The 21,196-nt window shown below is 49.1% G+C and overlaps 1 protein-coding gene across 2 annotated transcripts in view; it reads left to right on the top strand.

Moving 5' to 3' along the window:
- The window catches only part of DTX3 (deltex E3 ubiquitin ligase 3), a 284,871-nt gene that overhangs the window by 201,373 nt on the left and 62,302 nt on the right, over positions 1-21,196 (top strand). For both annotated transcript variants that reach the window (XM_085654596.1, XM_085654595.1), the window contains exon 3: positions 101-837. In XM_085654596.1, coding sequence (XP_085510722.1) covers positions 101-837 — 737 coding nt within the window. The remainder of the gene's footprint in view (positions 1-100; positions 838-21,196) is intronic.

Below are 21,196 nucleotides of genomic sequence, written 5' to 3'. Positions count from 1 at the left end.
TGTTTCTTTAAAATACTGTTTTTTTTCCTGAGAGCACACTATAATTTGACTGCTCTTGTCTGTTTTTTCTCCTCAATTTCTCTCACCCCTCCTTTTCTAGTGTCGTTTGTGTTGTCCAGAATGGCGGCGTGCGGTGGCACCTCCAAGAACAAAGTGACAGTGCCAAAGTATGTGTGGGACTTTCTAACCAAGGAGAGCCCCACCAAGCTGGTTAAATTGCGTGATGAGAACAAGGTCCGAATCCTTATTGATGGCGAGACTTCAGAGATTTACGTTCTGCGTCTGACCACTGAGGCTCATGTGGCTGCCAATGGACTATCCCTGGCACGCAAGGCTCTGAAAGCCTTGCTAAAGGAAACAGAAAAAGAGCTCAAAAAGTCACAGCGAATGCATGAGCTGGGCGGTTGCATGGCCTTCTCTGACAAAAGTATGGAGCATGCAGCTGCTGAGCTGCACTATCGCGGCCAGACAGCCTTCTCACGTGCCCAGCATAGCGGTGGCTCCCGGGGGCTCCCAGGCAGCTCACGAGACTTCAGGCGGGAGGAGCCAGTGGTGGAGGATGACCAGGAGAACCAGTGCCCAATCTGCTTGGGTGAGATCCAGAACATAAAGACACTAGAAAAGTGCCGGCACTCCTTCTGCGAGGACTGCATCACAAGAGCCCTGCAGGTTAAGAAAGCCTGCCCCATGTGTGGGCGCTTTTATGGTCAACTAGTTGGAAACCAGCCAGAGAATGGGAGGATGTTGGTTTCAAAAGACTCCAGTCTACTCTTACCTGGATACGAGAAATATGGGACCATTATAATCCAATATGTCTTTCCTCCAGGCATTCAAGGGGTAAGCATACACATTTTTTTCATTACATATTTTTTTATTGCCTTTTTTTTTTAGGTCAAAACAGTGTTACAAAGTAATCAATTACTGAACTTAATATTACCGCAGGTTATGGAAAGAAATTCAATTCAGTCAATCATTTGGAAGTCAATATCCTTTGTTGATGGGAAAGGATGTAACAACAGACCTCGTTATTCCACGTTCACAATGTGGCAGCTCCATCAGCGCTCTCAGATCTTCTGGTGCTTATACGCAAAGCCATACGCATTATAGACTGTTTCCTTGGCATTTGAACAGCAGTGTAGCCCACTGAGCCATTAAAACAACATCATGCCCTCTTTTTCTTTACATCTTTGGTCTGGGTCCCTCTTGGCCACCAGAAAGTCCACCCCTAACACAGTGCGTGCAACTGCGGATCACTTTTGACCTTTCATTATACCTAACAGAGCTACCTTTCGGTCAGGAACAATAGATTGCCAGATTACAGCTCCAGGTGATTGATTGATCCACTTCCAATATTGAGCATTAACAGGGCATTCCCATATGACATGCATGAAGGTAACATTCGCAAAGTTACAACAGGCACAGGAGGGGTAAGGAGCCCTACCCATCCTCCACAACCTGGCTGGATAAAAGTAAATTCTCTGGAACTACTTAAATTATGTTAATCGTAAGCAGACAGATATTGCCAATTTGCAAGAGGCAATCCTCATCTCCGTCCATCCCTTGCCATCTAGCTTGCATACGTCCCCTCCCATTTCTTCTGGAGTTTAGCAAAAGTGCTGGGTGTATTAATTATCAGTGAACTGTATATTTTAGAAATGCCAATCTTGCCCAGCCTTTCTAGTGTTATCTTTGCTGTGCTGAAGCTAAACCCAGGTATTATTGTTCAATCAATCAATCGGTATTTGTAAAGTTCTACTAATCACCCGTGAGGGTATCCAGGTGCTGGGTTGCAGGGCTCAGTCAAAAACTCAGGTCTTGAGTCTCTTTCTGAAATCCGCCAGCAAAGGTGATGTTCGTGGTGGAGGGAAAGGCCATTTCAGGACATGGTGACGAGGTAGGAGAAGGAACGGCCTCCGCTGTGGCTTTGGCGGATGCATGATGTCTGTGCGACAGTGGTGCATTGAAGGTTTCTGGATGGTTGGGGGAAGTTCAGAAAGGGGTGGTTGATGTATGCAGATCCAAGGTCATGGAGGTCTTCGAAGGCATGTGTCAGTATCTTGAATTGGCATCTTTATAGGACAGGGAGCCAGTGGAGTTTCATGAGGTGTCGGGTGGTGTAGGGTCGCTTGGGCAGGTTGAAGAGCAGTCTTGCCCCTCTGTTCTGTATCATCTGTAGTCTCTTCATGAGTTCGATGGTGGTTCCTGCATGCAGTGTGTTGCCGTAGCCCAGCCAACTGGTGACTAAGGCTTGGGTGATGATTTTCCTCATGCTGATGGGGAGCTATTTGAAGATTCTTCTGAGCATGCGGAGATTTGGAAGCAGGTGGAGGAGACTGCATTGATCTATTGCTTCATGGTGAGTTTACGTTTGTATGTGTCCAAGGCATAGCGGATTTGTAAATAGAGTAAACATTGTGATTTACAGAGCTTAAACTCGTTTAGCAATCAATCAAAAGTTTTTATATGGCTGGAGGACCATACATCACCCAGTTTTGAGATCCCATATTTCAAACCTACAAGTTGTGACCTTACTTAATCAATAGCCACGCCACAGAGAAGTTTCTTTCGTTAGGGTTTTGAGCCACTTCATGACTTGCAGGGCATCCTGTCATTTCGGCAGCAGCAATTTTGTAATATATGGAATTGTGTTGGGGATGTTGTCCTATATAATAATGAGTAGAAATCATGCGGCTCTAGAAGCTCCAATTCTAATTTCATCATCAGTTGTCCTCTTCTCCAAAGAGCCAATCATTGAGTGGAATTAAATGTGAGTCTAGTAATATAACTGAACGTCGGGTGTTTCCCTATACCATCATCATATTGTAACTGTGGGCATTTCATAAAAGAAACTTGTGGCCGACCACCAATTCATCAAAAAGTTCCTCAGTAAGAGATTATGGGTCTTGAAAGAATTGGGCACGCATAGAAAATTCAGTATGTTTAAAAATCGGGTAGCAATATTGACTCAAATATTGCACTACCCTCCATAATGCTAGTTCCAAGTAAGCCCATCCATTCAGCTCTCGTATAGTGTGTCAAAACAATGGTGTAATGTTCAGGTCCCGCCCCTTGTTTGCATCTTTCAACTCCCAGATATTTTAAGTGGGTATCTGCCACCTTTATTGGGGGTATGTTGGAGGCGTTGTGGTGGGTTGGGGAGTATTGACATAAATATGGTTTTGTCCCAGTTTACCTGTAGATCAGAAGCATAGCTGTAGAGATTAACAGCCTATGAGTCACCCAGGGAAGGAAAATATCGGATTGCTAAATGTAAAGCAAGAACCCATCCATTCAGAGGGATATACCATATCTTTCTGCCCCTTCTTTTAGCAAAATCCTATCATTTTTGCATCACAGCACCACCACACAGCCAGGGGTACAATAACTAATGCAAATATGATTGGGGAGAGTGGAGACCACTGCTGCATGCAAATGTGAAGATAGCACCCCTTTCACCCTGACCTGTGCCCAGGGAGCAGTATATAATGTCTACACTAATCTTTGCCAAAGGCAAACTTCTGAAGCACCTGGTGCAGGAAAGGCCAATGCACTGAATCAAAGGGATTTTCAAAGTCAATGGATAACAGAGCCACATCCACTCGTGTTGCGTGAGCCAGAGCAATAGGGTTATGTCTAAGGCAGTGACAGGTGCTGCAGGCCGGCATGAAGAGATTTTGATCATAGTTAATGAGGGTGTGTACTGCTTTGGACATTTTTTGATATAAATTACCTTCACTACAATGTTTATAACTTATATTGGCTGAAACTAGCTGCACTCGGGGGGTGGGTTCCTGCTTTTAAGACTACAGAGATTGTTGCTTCCTGTAAATCATAGGGAAAAGGATCCTGTAGTATGAATCTCCCCAAATACTGCACTTAGATGTTATGTTAAGCAGATTTGTAGAGTGCACTATAAGCCGGTAGGGTATCCTGGTCCTGAGCCGGTGTGAGTCTAGGCACACCTAGGGCCTAGTGTGACTACTCAATAAGCCAGGTCTTCACCTTCTTGCGGAATTCAAAAAAGCGAGGTGGTGGCTCCTATTTGTAGCAGCAGGTCATTCCACGTTTTAGAAGCAAAGTTGGAGAAGGCTGAATCTGCTGTCCATAGCAATGCATACTTTTTAAGAAACACCAGTGGGTTGCCTTTTTGGCCCAAGGCTTGCCAGAGTATCTCTGTTATTGCTTTTTGTATCTCCTTATCTGAGATAAGGATGTCAAGCTCCACCCGCACTGCATCTGATAAAGTGGTAGAGGAGGAGATCATTGAATATTGGATGAACCAATTCTACCTTTGGGAGCACACACTGTGCGCACATTTGTCTGTAGTATGCAGAATAGATTTCCGCAATATCTATGCTGTTGGACTTCAACTGCTTGTGACTTTCCATACTTCCACTTCCCTGTTGGCCAGCTAGAATAGCAGCTTCCCCACCTTTACCCCAATTTGTAACCTCTATGTTTAGAAAATACCCACACATTTTGGCTGAGTCTATCAACGTAATTTTTTGAGTGGAAAGAGCCATTTCCAGCCATCTAAGTGTGTTCTCTGACACTATTTTCTAGAATCAATATTTCCTGATCTAAGGTTTCTAGTTCCCTTTCTCGATTCCTAGCTCTGCCCTTGAGGTACCCCATATCCTTTCCTCAGATTACATTTTTAAATGCCTCACAGTGGGCCGAAGCCAAGGGAACCAAATTGGTATAATTTCAAAGTATTCTGTTGTTTGCTTAATGAGCAGTTTGGCCAAGTGCTTATCTTTCAGCCTCAAGGTGTTCATAGGACAAACCCTCCTCTGTCCTCTTTTTGTACTGTGGAATACTGTTTCGATTAGGGCATCGTAAGAGAGCGCTGTAGGAAGAATACAGGTTTGTTTTATACCAGTGGAGTCTGACACTGGAAATAAGATTTAATCAATAGGTGATGTAGAGTAATGCTGAGATGAGTAGTAAGCGTACTGCCTGACTTCCCCTTTCCATCAACTGCATGTGTCAACAAGGCCCAGCGCGGCTATCCACTTGCAGAAGGCCTTTGGTCTGCTGGAAGAGGCTGATGAAAGCACATCAAGAGATGCATTCATCACCAAGTTGAAGTCACCACCAACGATTGGCAAATCAGGAAGGGGCAGGGAGTACTTTGGAAAAGAATGCAAGGATATCCTCAGATGAACCTGGAGGGACTTATACACTAATCAGGGACCACCCTTGCCTACTCAGCATGCCGCTCACTCTCAGAACCCTTCCCAGTGCATCTCTTTGTGTTGCTGTTACCAGGAACAGGAAGGATTTGCTGAGGATGATTGCCACCCCCCCCCCGAGATCCCAGAGAAAACCCTTAATAATATACTCTTGTGTACTCGTGATGACCCAAAAATTCTCATTTGGTGCTGGAAAGGTGTGTCTCCGTGAAGAAGGAAATCATTAGGAGCATGCTTTTTGACATCTTCTATTACTGTCTCTATTTAATTTTATCATTAAGCTCGACACTGTTCAACATCTACATGACCCCGCTTGCACATGTCGCCCGACAGCACGACCTCAACATAATCTCCTACGCCGACAACACTGAACTGATCCTCTCCCTCACCAAGGACCCCATCACCGCCACAGCCAACCTCCACGAAGGAATGAAGGCCGTCGCCGACTGGATGAGGACCAGTCCCCTTAAGCTGAACTCGGACAAGATGGAGGTCCTCATCCTCGGCTCCAACCCTTCAGCCTGGGACAACTCCTGGTGGCCGACGGCACTGGGGACAGCCCCGACACCCACAGACCACACACGCAACCTGGGAATCATCCTAGACTCAACGCTCTCAAAGACCAAGCAAGTCAACGACGTCTCCTCCTCCTCCTTCAACACTCTCCGCATGCTCCGCAAGATCTACAAATGGATCCCAACAGATACAAGAAAGACAGTCACCCAGGCCCTCGTCAGCAGCAGACTCGACTACGGAAACGCACTCTACGCGGGAGCCCCGACCAAGCTCATCAAACGACTGCAACGCATCCAAAACGCCTCGGTACGACTGATCCTCAACGTACCACGCCCCAGCCACATCACCCCCCACCTGAGAAACCTGCTCTGGCTCCCCGTCAACAAGAGAATATCCTTCAAGCTCCTCATCCACGCACACAAGGCACTCCACAAGACCGGCCCTGCCTACCTCAACAGTCGTCTCTCCTTCTACATCCCCAACCGCCAGCTACGCTCCGCCGACCTCTCACTAGCCACCGTTTCGCGCATCCAAAGAACTACCACCGGCGGGAGATCTTTCTCCCACTGAGCCTACAACAGACCCAAGACCTGCTGACCTTCAGGAGAACACTCAAGACCTGGCTGTTCGATCAGTAGCAACCCCCCCCCCCCCCCCCCCCAGCGCCTTGAGACCCTCGCGGGTATGTAGTGCGCTTTACAAATGATTGATTGATTGATTGATTCAATTCCAGGGCATAATACGGTATTGTCCATGAGTTACATTGGGCATTCTAACACGTGAGGAGTCACTGCTGTGCATAATTGACCTGTAAGAGAGGCACACTGCAGGGAGCACACCTCCACTGTCCACTGCATGTGTGTTGTGACGAGGACCTGTGGTGGGACCCACGTGTTTCTTTCTATCTCACCCACCTTATTTCAACTGAGGTGTTGTATTCCTTTTTACATGTCAGCAGCGAACCAATTCATGCCTGTGTTATGTTGTGAAACCAAATAAACCACCAAACCAAAACATTTCAAAAGACCCTGACTGGCCCAACCTCCACCCACTCTATGCTTCCTCCCCTGAAGCATCTGTCACCCTTAAAAATCTATGAACATTTAAGTCTGACAGGTGGTGTACATAGGGATGTACTTATGGAGATCTTACGCCATCTGGGTTGTTTGATCTACTGCCTTACCATGGCCATGACCGAAACTGATACGTACTTCCCAGTCCGGTGTACATCAGAAGTATGTTGCAAGAATCAGTAGAGTCTGATTAATGAGGAGAGGTGGCATTATGGAAGGATCAGTGACCATAAAAGAGGACTGATGTGACCCCAGGAACAGAGCGTTCAGGTCACGGAGAAGAAGCTTATACATGCAATGGGACAGTCCCCACCCTCCCTCCCCAGGTCATGCTGTGCATAGTCACACGCCTCTTTGTCAAAGGTGTGTTGAGAGGAGGCCCTCTTGCCCACCCCAGCCCCCATTGCTGGCATTGTACCTTTGCTTTAGGGTCGTTTCCGTCTTGCTGTCACCTGTAATTAAGGCTCAGGTTAGTTTGAGGGGTGTCTCTTATTCTCTGATTTCTTTCTTTCCTTGACCAGTGTTTCAAAAAAGTAAGTTTAACCTTGGAAGGTAACTCGGAGCTTGACGGGAAACATCAAGTCGTATTCCAATTGAAGAGCTCTGAGTTTTTGTATAACTGTGAGAAAGGGCCCCCTCTATAGCTGCACCAGGTGTGTGTAGTCCGGGAATATCAATATTCTTGGATTGTCGGGGGAGGAGCTTAGCGCGTGATCAAGATGGCCGCGTGAGCCTAGAGCTCCCGAGACCCTCGCTCCCTCCGGCATCTATCCTGTCTATTATCCTGTACTTGATGCCCGGACTATTGGAGAGGATCTGCTGCTGAGGCGGGAACCGTTGTCCGGGTCGAAATCGCCCACTGGAGACCGAAGTTATACTGCCTGGAAGTTTGGGGCCTAATCCCCGCACGGTGCCCGGGACTTGCGTTGGCACAGTGCCCGTGCCCTAATTGAACAACAGCGGCCTGGTCGGGGAGGAGTCGTCGGAGGTGGAGGGGATTTCACTTTCACTTTCGATTTCGCCTTCCAGTCTCCAGGGCGCCCGTGACGGGGCGTGCGCGGCGCCAGCCACTGGTTGCATGCCCATTTACCCTGTACGGGCCAGGAGATTGTCTACACGGCAGATTGAGATGTCGACCAGGTCGGACGCCGAAAAGCAGAAGCCCAAGAACACCAGGCGGGGCACCTCCACCCAGACTAATACCATGGACCGCTATGCCCATCAGAGGGGGTCCCCGGGCGAATCGGGCCCGACGTCGGAAGCCTCGAAGGACGCGGCGTCCCCCTCCACAGAATTAACCCTGCAGGACATCATGGGGGCCATCGAAGGGATGAAGTCCTCGATTGGGCAGCAATTTGAGACCCTGGCACAAAAAGTAGATGCCATATCGATAGATGTCAACCTGGTTCGGGCCGACCTCGGCAAAACTAATGAGCGGGTTCAGTCCTTGGACCTCAAGACTGCCGGCCTCCTGGGCGATGTCTCCGGCCTCCAGCGGGAAGTCCGTACTCTCCGGGCAGCAAATGATCACTTCGCCCGCCGGTTGGAGGACTTCGAAGGCCGTGCTAGGCGCAACAACGTCCGCATCATTGGGGTCCCGGAAAATTCGGAGGAGCAGTCGGTGGACCTGTTCGTGGAGGACCTGGTGGTGAACCATCTGGCACCCAAAGGCCTTAGCAAGTTCTTTACCGTCGAACGGGCCCATAGAGTTCCTGGCGGGAGGCCCAAGGTGGGGGCCCCACCAAGGCCGATTGTCGCCCGGATCTTTAATTTCAGGGATCGAGATGCCATACTACAAGCATCGCGGATGGCCGGCCCGCTGCCATTCCAGAACACTACTGTAAGCTTTTATCCGGACTTCACTCAGATGGTGCAAAAGCAGCGGCAAGGCTTCATGGCGGTCAAGAGACGACTGCGTGAGATGGGACTAAAATATGCCATGCTCTTTCCTGCAAGGTTGCGGGTGGTGTTCGAAGAGCGAACTTTCTTTTTTGAGGCACCCGACATGGTCGGAGACTGGTTGGACACTCTGCCCCAAGGGCGGCCTGGCATGGAACGCTCTGGTGGCGCAGATGGTGCCGGTGACGAACATTGAACCGGGACTTAAGTACCACGACTCCGATCCCTCCGGGAGGTTGATAGTCCGGGGGGTGGCGGGGGCAGTAGGGGAGCTTTTCCTCCTCTGGGGTTCTTTCCGTAGACTAGTTTTATAAGGGGCAACAGGCACACTGCAAGTTGGGGGGCACTTTAGAGCTTACGCAGGGGTGCAGGGTGGGGGGTGGGTGGGGTTTGTTGTTGGGGTTGTTGTTGTTTTTGGTTCTGCAAGGCGTCATGATGCAAGCTCCTGTGGTTCGGGTCGGGTTCCACGTGGGTGGTGGTGGTCTCCTTACATGCTGGGATGGGGGGTAGGGGCCTCAAAATACTCAGTTGGAATGTGAATGGCCTGGGGGATCGTATTAAGCGTGGGATTGTACTGCAATTTCTGAAGAGATGTGCCCCTGATATTGTCCTCTTGCAAGAGACGCACTTGATTGGCAACACGTGCCATGCACTCAATCGTAAAGGCTATAAGTTTGTTGCGCATTCCGGGTTCACCTCGGGTTCCAGAGGGGCGGGAATACTAGTCAGGTCCTCTCTCCCATTTGAGGTTGACTCTACTACTGTAGACGATAGGGGGCGCTTCGCGGCAGTAGCGGGACGGTGGGAGGGCAGGACGCTGGTCCTGGTGTCGGTTTATGTCCCCCCTGCATTGCAGCCCACTACCCTAGCGGACTTAGAGAGGACATTACTGGATCTCCCAGAGGGCGTGTTGGTGGTGGGTGGTGACTTTAATGCGGTCGGCTCAGGCCTGCTTGACAGGCACCCGCAGAGGATTTCGGGGGGGGCTCAGAAGTGGCTTCCTGATTTCATAGATACCCTAGGGCTGGTTGATTGTTGGAGAATGTTGCATCCCACACAACGGCAGTACACTTTCCACTCAGGTGCGCATGGCAGTCTCTCCAGAATTGATTATGTCCTTACTCTGGCTGCACACGCTTCCAGTGTCTCTGAGGCCAGGCACATGGCACGAGGTATTTCTGACCATTCTCCGGTGTGGATCTGTATGGATGTTGCCAGAGGAGTGGGTGGTAGGGTGGCCCCAATTAACCCGTGGCATCTTAGAGACCCTGTGACTCGTAGTGAGGTACTTAAGGCGATCGACCGTTATTTTCAAGAAAACCTCGGTTCGGTCACGTCGGCGGTGTCCTTGTGGGAAGCATTCAAAACCGTGATTCGGGGTGAGGCCCTCTCCTTGATTACAGCGGCCAAGCGTCGGAGGGACGCGGAGGTCGCCCAGCTTGAGGCGGAGATCGCAGACCTAGGGCTGGCCCTGGAGGGTGAGGTCACGGAGGAGGCGCTGCACGAATTGAGCCTTAAGCAATCGGAGTACAGGGCCCTCGTGACTGACGCAGCCAAGGCTCTGAGTAGGGAACAGCGGGGCCGTCTGTACGACGTCGGGGACAAGGCCGGGAAATTGATCGCGTGGCTGGACAAGAAGGAGAGGGTCAATCGAGTGGTGCCGGACCTAGTGACGGAGGCTGGCGTCCTGGTCACGGAGCCGGAGGACATAGTCCAGTGCTTTGCGGATTACTTCCGCACGGTCTATACATCCGTGTCGGACAGGCCTGTGGAGGACTCATGTGCACTCCTGCGCGATCTCGCCCTGCCTTGCCTCTCCGACGTGGACAGGGACGACCTTGATGGCGACATCACGGTCGATGAGATTGCGGGGGCGATCCGTTCTTTGCGTCCGGGCAAGGCCTCGGGTCCGAATGGTCTGCCCATTGAGCTCTACAAACTCCAGCCGGACAAGATCGCTCCGCATCTACGAGCCATGTTTGTGGAGGCGCGGGCGACGGGTTCCCTCCCGCTCGACCAGCGCCTGGCAATGATCGTGGTCATCCATAAAGATGGCAAGCCTAGAGACAGGTGCAGTTCATACCGGCCGATCTCGCTCCTTAACGCTGAGCCGAAGATCCTTGCTAAAATCCTCGCAAACCGGCTAGTCAGGGTGATCGGTGACCTGATCCACCCCGACCAATCTGGATTCATCCCACATCGGAATACTGCGTTGAATCTTAGGCGCATTCATGGTGTGATCGCAAGGGTCGGGACGATGCGGGAACCGGCCGTGGTGGCGGCGCTCGACGCAACGATGGCGTTCGACACGGTTGAGTGGGCATATTTGTGGGCCGCGCTCGCGAAGTTCGGCTTCGGGCCCGGATTTGTGGGCTGGGTGAGGCTCTTATACGAAGGACCTCTCGCCAAAGTTGCGGTTAACGGGAGGGCCTCCAATCCCTTCGACTTGGGAAGGGGTACCAGGCAGGGTTGTCCCCTCTCGCCGCTGTTGTTCGCTCTCGCCCTTGAGCCGCTAGCGGCATGGATACGGTGGCACCCAGACGTGAGGGGGATTCGCTGGTCCCCCGATCACGAGGACCTCATTTCCCTCTATGCCGACGACATTCTGCTCTATCTTACCTCACCCCGGAAGTCCCTTATAGTTGTCTGCGACATCTTGACTTCCTTCGGGAGGAACTCGGGGCTCACCATCAACTGGGGTAAGTCATATCTGTACGCCCTGTGTGGAGACGCTCCGGTTCCCCCGCGGAATTGCCCGATCCAGATCGCCCGGGAGGGCTTTCAGTATCTTGGGATCTATATTTCAGCCGACCCCACGGTACGGTATGAGCGAAACCTGCTCCCTCCGTTGGCGCGCCTGCGGCGGGACGTGGCAGGCTGGAGGCGGCTGCCGCTTTCCCTCCTCGGTCGTGCGGCGCTCTTTAAAATGATGTCGCTTCCCCGCTTTCTCTATGCCCTGCAGAACACCCAGGAGCTGGTCCCGGCCAGTTACTTTCGGGAGGTTGAGAGTCTACAGCGTTCGCTGCTGTGGGACGGCCGCCCGCGTATAGCGATAGCAAAACTAACTCTCCCTTGGTATGACGGGGGTATCGCGCTTCCCGACATCCGGAGATACTATTGGGCCTCCCAACTGAGCGCAGTCAACCACGGAGTCTACGGTCCTGCGCTTAGCCCCGGCTTCGCTATGGACCGGTGGTTGTTGCGGGGTGGTGGCTACTATAGAGCACTTTATTCAAGGGCCCCGGCTGGATCCCTCACGGGGCCGACCGGGGTGGCGGTGCACGTGTGGAAGGCAGTCACGAACTCCCTGGGGTGGAAGGATAGACTCACACTGGCCACTCCGCTGTTTGACTCGGACATGCTGGGGAAACTCTGGAACTCTAAGGGTTTCGACAAATGGGACCTGATTGGTATCTCCAGGGTGGGGGACATGCTGGCCAAGGGGCGGATTAAGTCGTTTACAGAGCTGCAGACGGAATATGCGCTAGAGGGCACGGAATACTTCCGGTACGCGCAGGTACGTCATGCGCTGCGGTCGGTCCTCGTTGAGGGGGAGAAGGTGCCCGAATCCTCTCCGTTGGAGGACCGGATCTTGGACGGCCATGTGCCGGAGAGCACAATCTCTCTCATTTACAAGAAGCTGGTGAACGTCCGTACTGATCTCCTCCTGGGGGTGCGGGACCAGTGGACTAGAGACGGTCTTGAGCTGGACGATGAGGACTGGCAGTGCGCTGTCTCCTCCCCGAAAGAGGTTGCCATCCCCGCCAGGCTGCGGCTGGTCCAGCTTAAGATACTCCACAGAGTCTATGTCACTGGCCCCCGGTTGGTCCACATGGGTTTCTCCGAGGACGGGCTGTGTAAGAGGGGCTGCGGGATGGTGGGCACCTTTCTGCACATTATATGGGAGTGTGGTGTGATTGCGGAATTGTGGAAGCAGATTCATGTTGTGATGCAGGAGGTCACGGGTATTGTGTTGCACTCAGAGGCGCGGCGCTGTCTCTTGAACGTGTGGGGCCCTACAGACTACGATGCTGCGCAGACTCAATGGGTGACCCTTGGTAATATGGTGGCCAAGCGGGATATTGCACGATTGTGGGGATCCCCTAGCCCGCCCACCCTGGATGCATGGAAGAACAACATGGACTGGTGCATGTTTCAGGAGAAAACAGTGTATTGTGCACGGGGGAGGCCCAAGAAATGGCACAAGGTGTGGGGGGGGTGGAACCAGTATAGGGGGTACATCTGCCTGCCTCCTGCCACTGACCCACCAGAGGAGCACCTTTCCCCCTAGCCCCACTTCCGACTTGAGTTTTGCGGATGAAATCTGATAGAAAGTTAGTGCCTCTGCCTCTCCCTCCCCTCCACACTTGAGGGCTGATCTGATGGTGGATATGGGGCCGCCTCATCGGTGGGATCTGACGCGAACACATGATGTATATTGCCTTGCTCGTTATGTTTTTCTTTAAAAATTGAAACCTTTTTTCTCTCCTGCATGACAGCTATAGAAGACTACATATGTTGATTGACGAGCTGCCGAACCTCCGGGTTGTCGGCTGAATAGCTGTGTATCTGAAATATCCGAATAAAGGTTTTTAAAAATTAAAAAAAAAAAAAAAAAAAAAAAAAATATTCTTGGATTGTCAGGCAGTACTGGTGCACGCCTCCCTCTGAATGATGTCTCTCTTTAAATAACTAAGGAGGCGAGCAACATAGGTTTTGGTGGGGCACTTAGGGCCTCCTAGATGCTGGACCTCTGTACACATATTCAAGAATACAACATGGTGAGAACTTATCTGCTGGAATCCAGGTTTGTAGCCAGTTAGTAAGAAATTGATCCCTCAACGTGCCTTCTGCAACCTCCACAATGCCCACTGCACAGATGTTTCTCTGGCTTCTTCTTTCAGCCTCTTCCTCTCTTTCCTCCAAGCGCCTCAACAACTCCATTAAGTACGAAAGTTTTTATTATTTAATTATTAACTGAATAAAGAAATTTCAGTCAGTCATAGTGTGAAAGTGAAGACTGCATATGTTTCTACCGTCGAGACTCGGTTTTCAGCTTATGTGAACCATACAGTTTTCTTGCGTAGTGAAAATGCGAGGAGCCAGGACCAGATGCAGATCTTTAGGCAAGAAAGGTAGTGATTGGGTGGGACGAAGAGTTGGGAAGGTTTCTAGGAAAGCCTAAAGAGTAATTCTAATTCCGAGTATTGTCTATGACAGATGCACATGGAGCTTTTCCTCAGCCTATTTAATGCTTCAAGGAAGAATCAATAATTAGTGACACATTTTAATGAGATGGGACATTTTGGAAGTCTAATACATAGCATCTGCAGCCTTTTTTCTCCTTAACGCTAGCATGTAGGTATAACACCTGTTGTCAAATACACATCTGTATTGCCCCACTCATGATCAGTGTGGAAAAAACATTCCAGCGTTCTGGTTCCTAATATTATCAGTTCGGTTTTGGCTTCTCATTTAAACGCTTCACTGTTTGCCATCTACATGCTTTTTAGGTCGAAGACTGCCAGGCAGTGCAGCTGTCTGGTTTGCTAACGGCATCTTGGAGGAAATTCAGAAACCAACCTGAGAATGCTTTCTGCCCATTGCGTACCAATGGTTTTGTGGTTTGTTAATCAAATTTGCTTGCTTTATTTGTTTAGGCTGTCCGGCTTGAGTTCCTCCCTTCCCTTGCCCAAATCCTATTTACTGTATTCTTTAACCAGTACTGAATATCTGTAAACAGGCCTTCAAATAGTGTTCTTATCTTGTCACATTTACTGTGCATTCAAACACAGAGGCACAGTGTCAGGATCTGTCTTTCAGGGAGATGGTGATTACTTTTCTTTCCCTGACTTTAAAGTGAGAGGCTTTATGTGCCAATCCTGCTGGGTACCCATGTGAGACAGAAAGGCTGTAGGATGTTATTTTGTCTAGTTGGCTACTTGGGGTGTGCAGTATGACGTTTTTTTGTTTTCTAACACAAAACAAAATTTAAATGTCTGAACTGTTCAGATTTATCAGAATATGGAAAGCTCAATTGAAGCACACATTTTTTGTGAACCTGAAGCGTTGTGGAAACAAATATATTAATTCGACCACAAAAAATCAATACACTACGAGGTGATGACATTTCCTCACGTTATTGTTTGTGAGCTGTATACTTTTTTTAGTAAAACTGTATGTGTCATTTCAATTGAAGATGTGTTTGTTAGCTGTAAAGGCAGTGTGCTACCACATACTCCACTTTACCCCACTCCACTCTGCACCATTCCACACTGTGCCACTCCACTCTGCGTCACTGCACTTTACTCTGCACCACTTCACTCTGCGCCACCTCACTCAACTCCTCTCTGCTCTACACGACTTTACTCTAGGCCAATGCACTCTACCACACACTACTCTACTATGCTCCGTGGCACTCTTTGTCACTGCACTCTATGCCAATCCACTCTAACCCACTCTATTCTACTCTGCACAACTGCACTCTATACCACTTCTTTCTCTCTAGTCTGAAACGATCTACTCCACGCCACTTTGTTCCACTCTACGCCACTCCAATCTACCCTGCCCCACTCCACTTTGTGCAACTCCACTCTATACCGCTGCACTCTATACCACTTTACTCAAAACCAATACACTCTACCCTCTTGCACTCTTCTCCAGTCTAGTCTACACCACTGCACTATACTCTATTCTGCAACACTCTAAGCCACTGCACACTACGCCAATCTGCTCTACACCTATTCACTCTATGCCCCTTCTACTCTGCCACACTGCACCTTTTAGCCACGACACTCTACACCACTCTACTCTATGCCATTCTAATGCATTGTATGCCAAAGCACTCTACGTCACCCTACTCTACACCACTACACTCTACGCCACTCCACACCACTCTGTTGTTCACTACTGCATTCTGTGACACTGCATTCTAGGCCACGTCACTGTATGCCTCTCTATTCCACTCAAATACAAAAAGTTGATGGACAGAATGCAGAACAATGTCATACATTTACCCCAGTACAGAGGAAGGTATGATGTTACTACGCCATCCATTACCCCACAGTAGGTTACAACGCGGACGTTACATCGTCTGCGTTGTTACCACGCATGACTTTTCATCGCAAGTCGTTTCTACGACTTGCACTAGATGGTGCGCTGGACTTAGGAATAGTATAAATTACTATTCCTACTCCAGTTAGCGCAATAGCAGGGAATGTGTTGGACTTAGAATCCAACACATTCCCTAGTGTTGCGCGCCATCTAGCGCAAGTCGTAGAAATGACTTGCGATGTAATGCCATCCGTGGTAACAACGCGGACGATGTAATGTCCGCGTTGTAACCTACCCGCGTGGTATTAACAGCGTTGTAAACGCTGTTTATCGTACAGAGATCTGGGCCTAAATCCATCGTTTTTTTGCTCCCCATGCCATTCCAGTTTGAACCCAGCCATTTGCAAATAAGTCTTGATCCTCAATTCTACTGTGCGCCAGTGCACTCTACCTCACTCTACTATGCACCACTGCACTCTACTGCCACTGCACCACTCTACTCTATGCCAATACACTCTACGCCAATGCAATCTATGTCATTGCACTCTGACACTCTACTCTTCAAGATTGCACTCTCCACCACTGAACTCAACACCACTCTACTCTGTGCCACTATACTCTGTGCCACTGCACTCAATGCCTTTGCATTCTACTCTGCACCACTCAACTCTACGCCACTCTACTGCACTCTTCACCAGTGCACGCTATGCCACTGCACTCAGCGCCATTCTACTCTGCATCACTCCACTCTATGACACTCTATTCTGAACCGTTGCACTCCATGCCACTGCACTCTACAGCACTCTACTTATGCCACTGCACTCTAGGCCACTCTAATCTACACCTCTGCACTATACCTTGCACCACTCCACTTTACCCTGCACAACTCCACTCTACCCTGCACAACTCCACTCTATGCCTCTGCACTCTACCACATTCCAATCTACTCTGCACCACTCTATTCTATGTAACTACACTCTACACCAATGGACGCTACACCCCTTTACTCAAAACCAATGCACTCTATGCTAAACTACTCTGCACCACTGTACTTTACGCCACTTCACTATAGTCCACTCTACAATGCTTCACTCTACGACACTCTACAATACTCCCCTTTATGACGCTCTACTCTACCTCACTCTACTCCACTCTGACACTACTCCACTCTACAATGCTCTACGCTACTCCCCCCACGCAACTCCATGCCAATACACTCCACTCCATTCTACAACACTGTACTCTATGCCATTCTGCTCTCCTACACTACTCCACTCTATGCCACTCCACTCTACAACACCCTCTACTCCATTCTACGTCACTTTACTCTACTTCACTCAGCACCCTCTATGCCACTCTGCTCTACACCACTTCATGCCATTCCAGTCTACAACACTCTACTCCACTCTGACACTCTACTCCCACTACGATACTCGACAACACTCTACTCCACTGTGAAACTCTACGCCCACTACGATACTCGACAACACTCAGCACCACTCCACTCTACTCTGCACCACTCCATACCACTTTACGACTCTCCATGCCTCTCCATAACACTCCACTCTACTCCAGTTCACGACACTCCAATCCATTCTCCTTTAAACCTCTATGGTTTAGCCATGTTGAACAGCAGCCACACTGGTGTCCAACATGGCTAAAACACATAGGCAAAGGTAATAGCTCTTGCATAGGCAAGACCTATTGGCTATTCCGGTGCTTGTTTAGTTATACTGCTGATGCACAACATGGGCCTTTAACAATTAATGTATGTATTTATTTTTGTTTTTTGCAATACTTTATAGCCAGTGGAAAAAGCTTTAAAGCTTCAAGGGAAAAAGGCAAAGGTATGCAAAGATGTGCAGACAATATCAAGTCATTTTGCCTGTCCATACAGGCTCGTGTGAAGGTGCAATGAAGCGATAGGTAGAGAGCACCACTGAATGAGAAGTAATTTTCTTTCCATTATATAGTCCTTTAGATAGTAGAGTGACAACTCTCTAGTAGTTTGTGATCGTTGTTGTTTTTATGTGTATAAATTGGTTGTACATTGTTTATTTTTTGTAAAAGCTATTCCATGTACTATTTACTTGAGTGAAGCTTATAGCCTCTTTGCCAGCTTGTGTTTCACCCTGTTACTAGTACATCTTCGGCTTTCTCAAGGCAAAAATGCTGACATTCTCCTTGGAGAATACTTCATGCAGTCTGTGCATTTGTGATTCATATAGTCCTTGTTTACCAGCCCTAGAATAGTGCAGCTTCTTGGAAGGGTGAGATGGTACCCTTAGGTAGCTGGTGTATTGGGAAGGGAGGGACATTGTGGGTTAGGATAAGTTAAGCTTTGAGTTGAGGAAGTTGGCTGCTAGGCTGTGTGGCCGGCCTAGGCAATCTTATGTTTGGGCAAGGAGTGCAATGGCAGGAAGAGGACATTAAGTCTTGCGGGGGTAGAGGGCACATGTTAGGCTGGCTAGCAGCCTTCGATGCTGAGGAGACTATGAGACGTCAAGCCCTCTCTGACTGCTGATTGATATTCTGGCTCACCTACCCATTTAGTACATCAAGGGGAGGGTACTAGCTTGGCGTGTGTCCCTTAGGCATCTGACATGCCAGTGGTCCCTTTATGCATTAACCCTTTCGCTGCGGCGGGAATTCCGCCGCAGCGCTGGGGGGGGGTTTGGGGGCAGCGCGGTGGCGCGGTGCTCATGACGGAACCACTCCGTCATGAGCCGCGGTTGAGCTGTGCTCATGACGGAGTGGTTCCGTCATGACTCCGCCCACTGCGCTAATCGCTCGCACCGGCGGGGAATTAGCGCCGCGTGGGCGGCGCGGCCGCCAACGGCCGCAGCATGACGGAACCACTCCGTCATGAGCACACGGCGACCGTGGCTCATGACGGAGTGGTTCCGTCATGAGTGGGGAAGGGGTTAAGAGGAAGAGGCCGAGTAGCAACATCAAGCTTGCAGAGAGGATGGAGTGGAGGACTGCTGAGATGTGGATGAATAGTGGGATTTAAGCTTTAGTGGAAGGTCAGCTTGTAGGATGACTGGTAGCCTGAGACCTATGATACGTAAGACCTGGGCTAGAGTGCCTTGAATACTACATTAGCAGGTAGGCTTGCTGGCAGCAGAGGTGTTACACAAAATGATGGCCCCCCCCCTGCAGAATGTGTTTAGGGGCCCCAGTGTCTCCCAGATCACACAGTCATTCAATAGTCTTGGTCTCTATGGAGACCCCTGAACGATTGGGCCCCCGAATGCTGCAGGGGCCTGCTTGGGTAAGTCGATTGGGTCTTTCCAGAGTGTTTAACTATTTCTTATTCTATGCCATTGCACACATTCTGCAAGGCATGTAGTGGCATGGCTTAGATGGAGAGGGAGCCCCCTCCAAAACAAGAAACATTCCCTCTGCCTGTCCCCAATCCCTCCCGCCCGCCCCTAATACCTGCACTGCCGGGGCCTCCATCACCCACCTGGCTGGCAGCCTAACAGTCGCGGTCGGTGCAGGTAAGTGCGGTGGAGGGGGGTTGGGGGGGGGTCGACAGACAACGGAATAGGTTTTATTTAATTTTACCTATTTCGTCATCTATCGACTCCCTCCCCACCGCGCTTACCGGTGCCGGCCTAGAATTGAGTGGGTGGAAGTTGGGAGCGTGGACCCTTGATCCCTAGATAAAGCGAGGTGTTGAATTGCCCTTGAGAGAGGGACCACCCCATCCTTGCACATACTCTGAAATCTGAACTGTTCCGGGCATCATCTTGTTAGTGGACTTGGCTGTCCGCCTAGCAGAGAAAGGATGGCCGGTTCCTCCTTAGACCTTCCCTACCAAGAGGCCACTGTTTGGTGCCTCTGAGACTCATTGGAAATCCGTCGAATCCTCTGTTGGAATGCAAGGTCTAGCAACTAGAAGCACCTGAATGTTTACCACCTGGATGTGGGTTTCTTGGGGGGGGGGGGGAATTCTTATCGGTTTTCCGTCATTGCAAAAATTATTACTTTTAGTTCTTCCTCGGAATCCTAAAGACTACAGAAAAACAGCCCCCTCTTTCCGGAATAAAAACATGACGAGACTGCAGTTCATTTCTGCAGCAGGCATACCGCATTGAAATTCTCACGAGAAAGAGGTCATCTGTTCAGAATCTACCGGAGACTGCTGTAAGATGTCTACTGACAAAAATATTTTCAGAAACTTGTTCTGCAAAGCCCACAGAGGCAGTTTTCAGCAAAGTAACTGCAGCAAAAATAATCCTGAAATATTTTCTTGAAGAAAAATATTACTGTATTGGTGAAAATGGTTTTAAATGTCTCCTGCCTAGTTTGCACGACCAACAACTTAACCACTAAACAGTATATCTTCAATCCAGATCTGTATCTTGACTCTGAGTTTGTCCATATTGTTATATGGCCATAATGTATTGATAAAAAATTATAGTGGACACGGATGTACCTTAGTGTGAAAATGTTTCCATTTCTGTTAAGTTGCAAACACGTTTTATGTCTCATTTTAGGCTTTTCCGACTATGTTGTGGAATTTTTTGATGCTTTTTGTTGAACTTGTTCCTGCTTTTAAGCGACGGAAAAGGAAAATGTTAATGTACATCCCGTTTTTAAAGGGCACTTTCAGGGTAACTGGCTTAATTCCACTTGAAGGTGTCATGAATGTCATCCAGCTTGCACGGTGTTTTTTTTATTTTTTATTTCCCATGGAGACCTAATACCTGTACAAATGTTTGGCAATGAGGCTTACAATGTTTCATTTGAGAGCTTCTACATACAGGAATGCATTCAGCTTTCTGGGGTCCCAAGAGCTCCAATAATCAACAAAAACGGGCCACTTGACAACAGCAACATCATATTCATTCATATGAAAAATCCTTGCAATTTGTATGTCTAAGATATCTGCTGAAATCTGTGTCATGGTCAGTTCGTATCTAGCCATGTCAGTAGCTATATCACGTCTACTGTTTATTGAGCGATGCTAATGATTGCTGTGCCTACCTGTACCTGTCTCTCACTTACTTTCTGTACTTGTCTGCCTAGCTAGTGTCTAGCTGACTGACTAGTTAGCAGAAAGCAGACCTCCGCACATGTATATCTGTCAAATCGCTCGAGCTGTTTTTCTTGATCTTCGTCTACCTCTGTTTTGGTGTGCTTGTCTTTCTGTTTCTCAACTTGTTTGTTGTTGTCTCTCTGTGTATGTTGGTCTGTAGATGCTTTTCTGCTTAAATACCTTACGCTCTGCTTAGCTGTCCAACTACCAGCTAAGCTTCATGCATGTCTTTGTAGGCCATTGTCTGCTTATCTTTCTTAGTTGCCTATCTTTCTTTCTTTGTTTCTTTCTCTTTATTTTTTCTTCCTTTCTTTTTTCTTCGTGTCTTTAAATGTTTGTCGTATAGCTGCATTTCAGTCTGCCTAGCTGGCATAGACACCCGTCTGTCTATCCTAACAGCTGCATGTCCTTTT

Source organism: Triturus cristatus, chromosome 4_1 (assembly GCF_964204655.1).
Source record: "Triturus cristatus chromosome 4_1, aTriCri1.1, whole genome shotgun sequence".
Classification (NCBI taxonomy): Eukaryota; Metazoa; Chordata; class Amphibia; order Caudata; family Salamandridae; genus Triturus; species Triturus cristatus.
The sequence above is the reverse complement of the archived record's forward strand: the minus strand, read 5'-3'. Positions and strand labels throughout refer to the sequence as shown.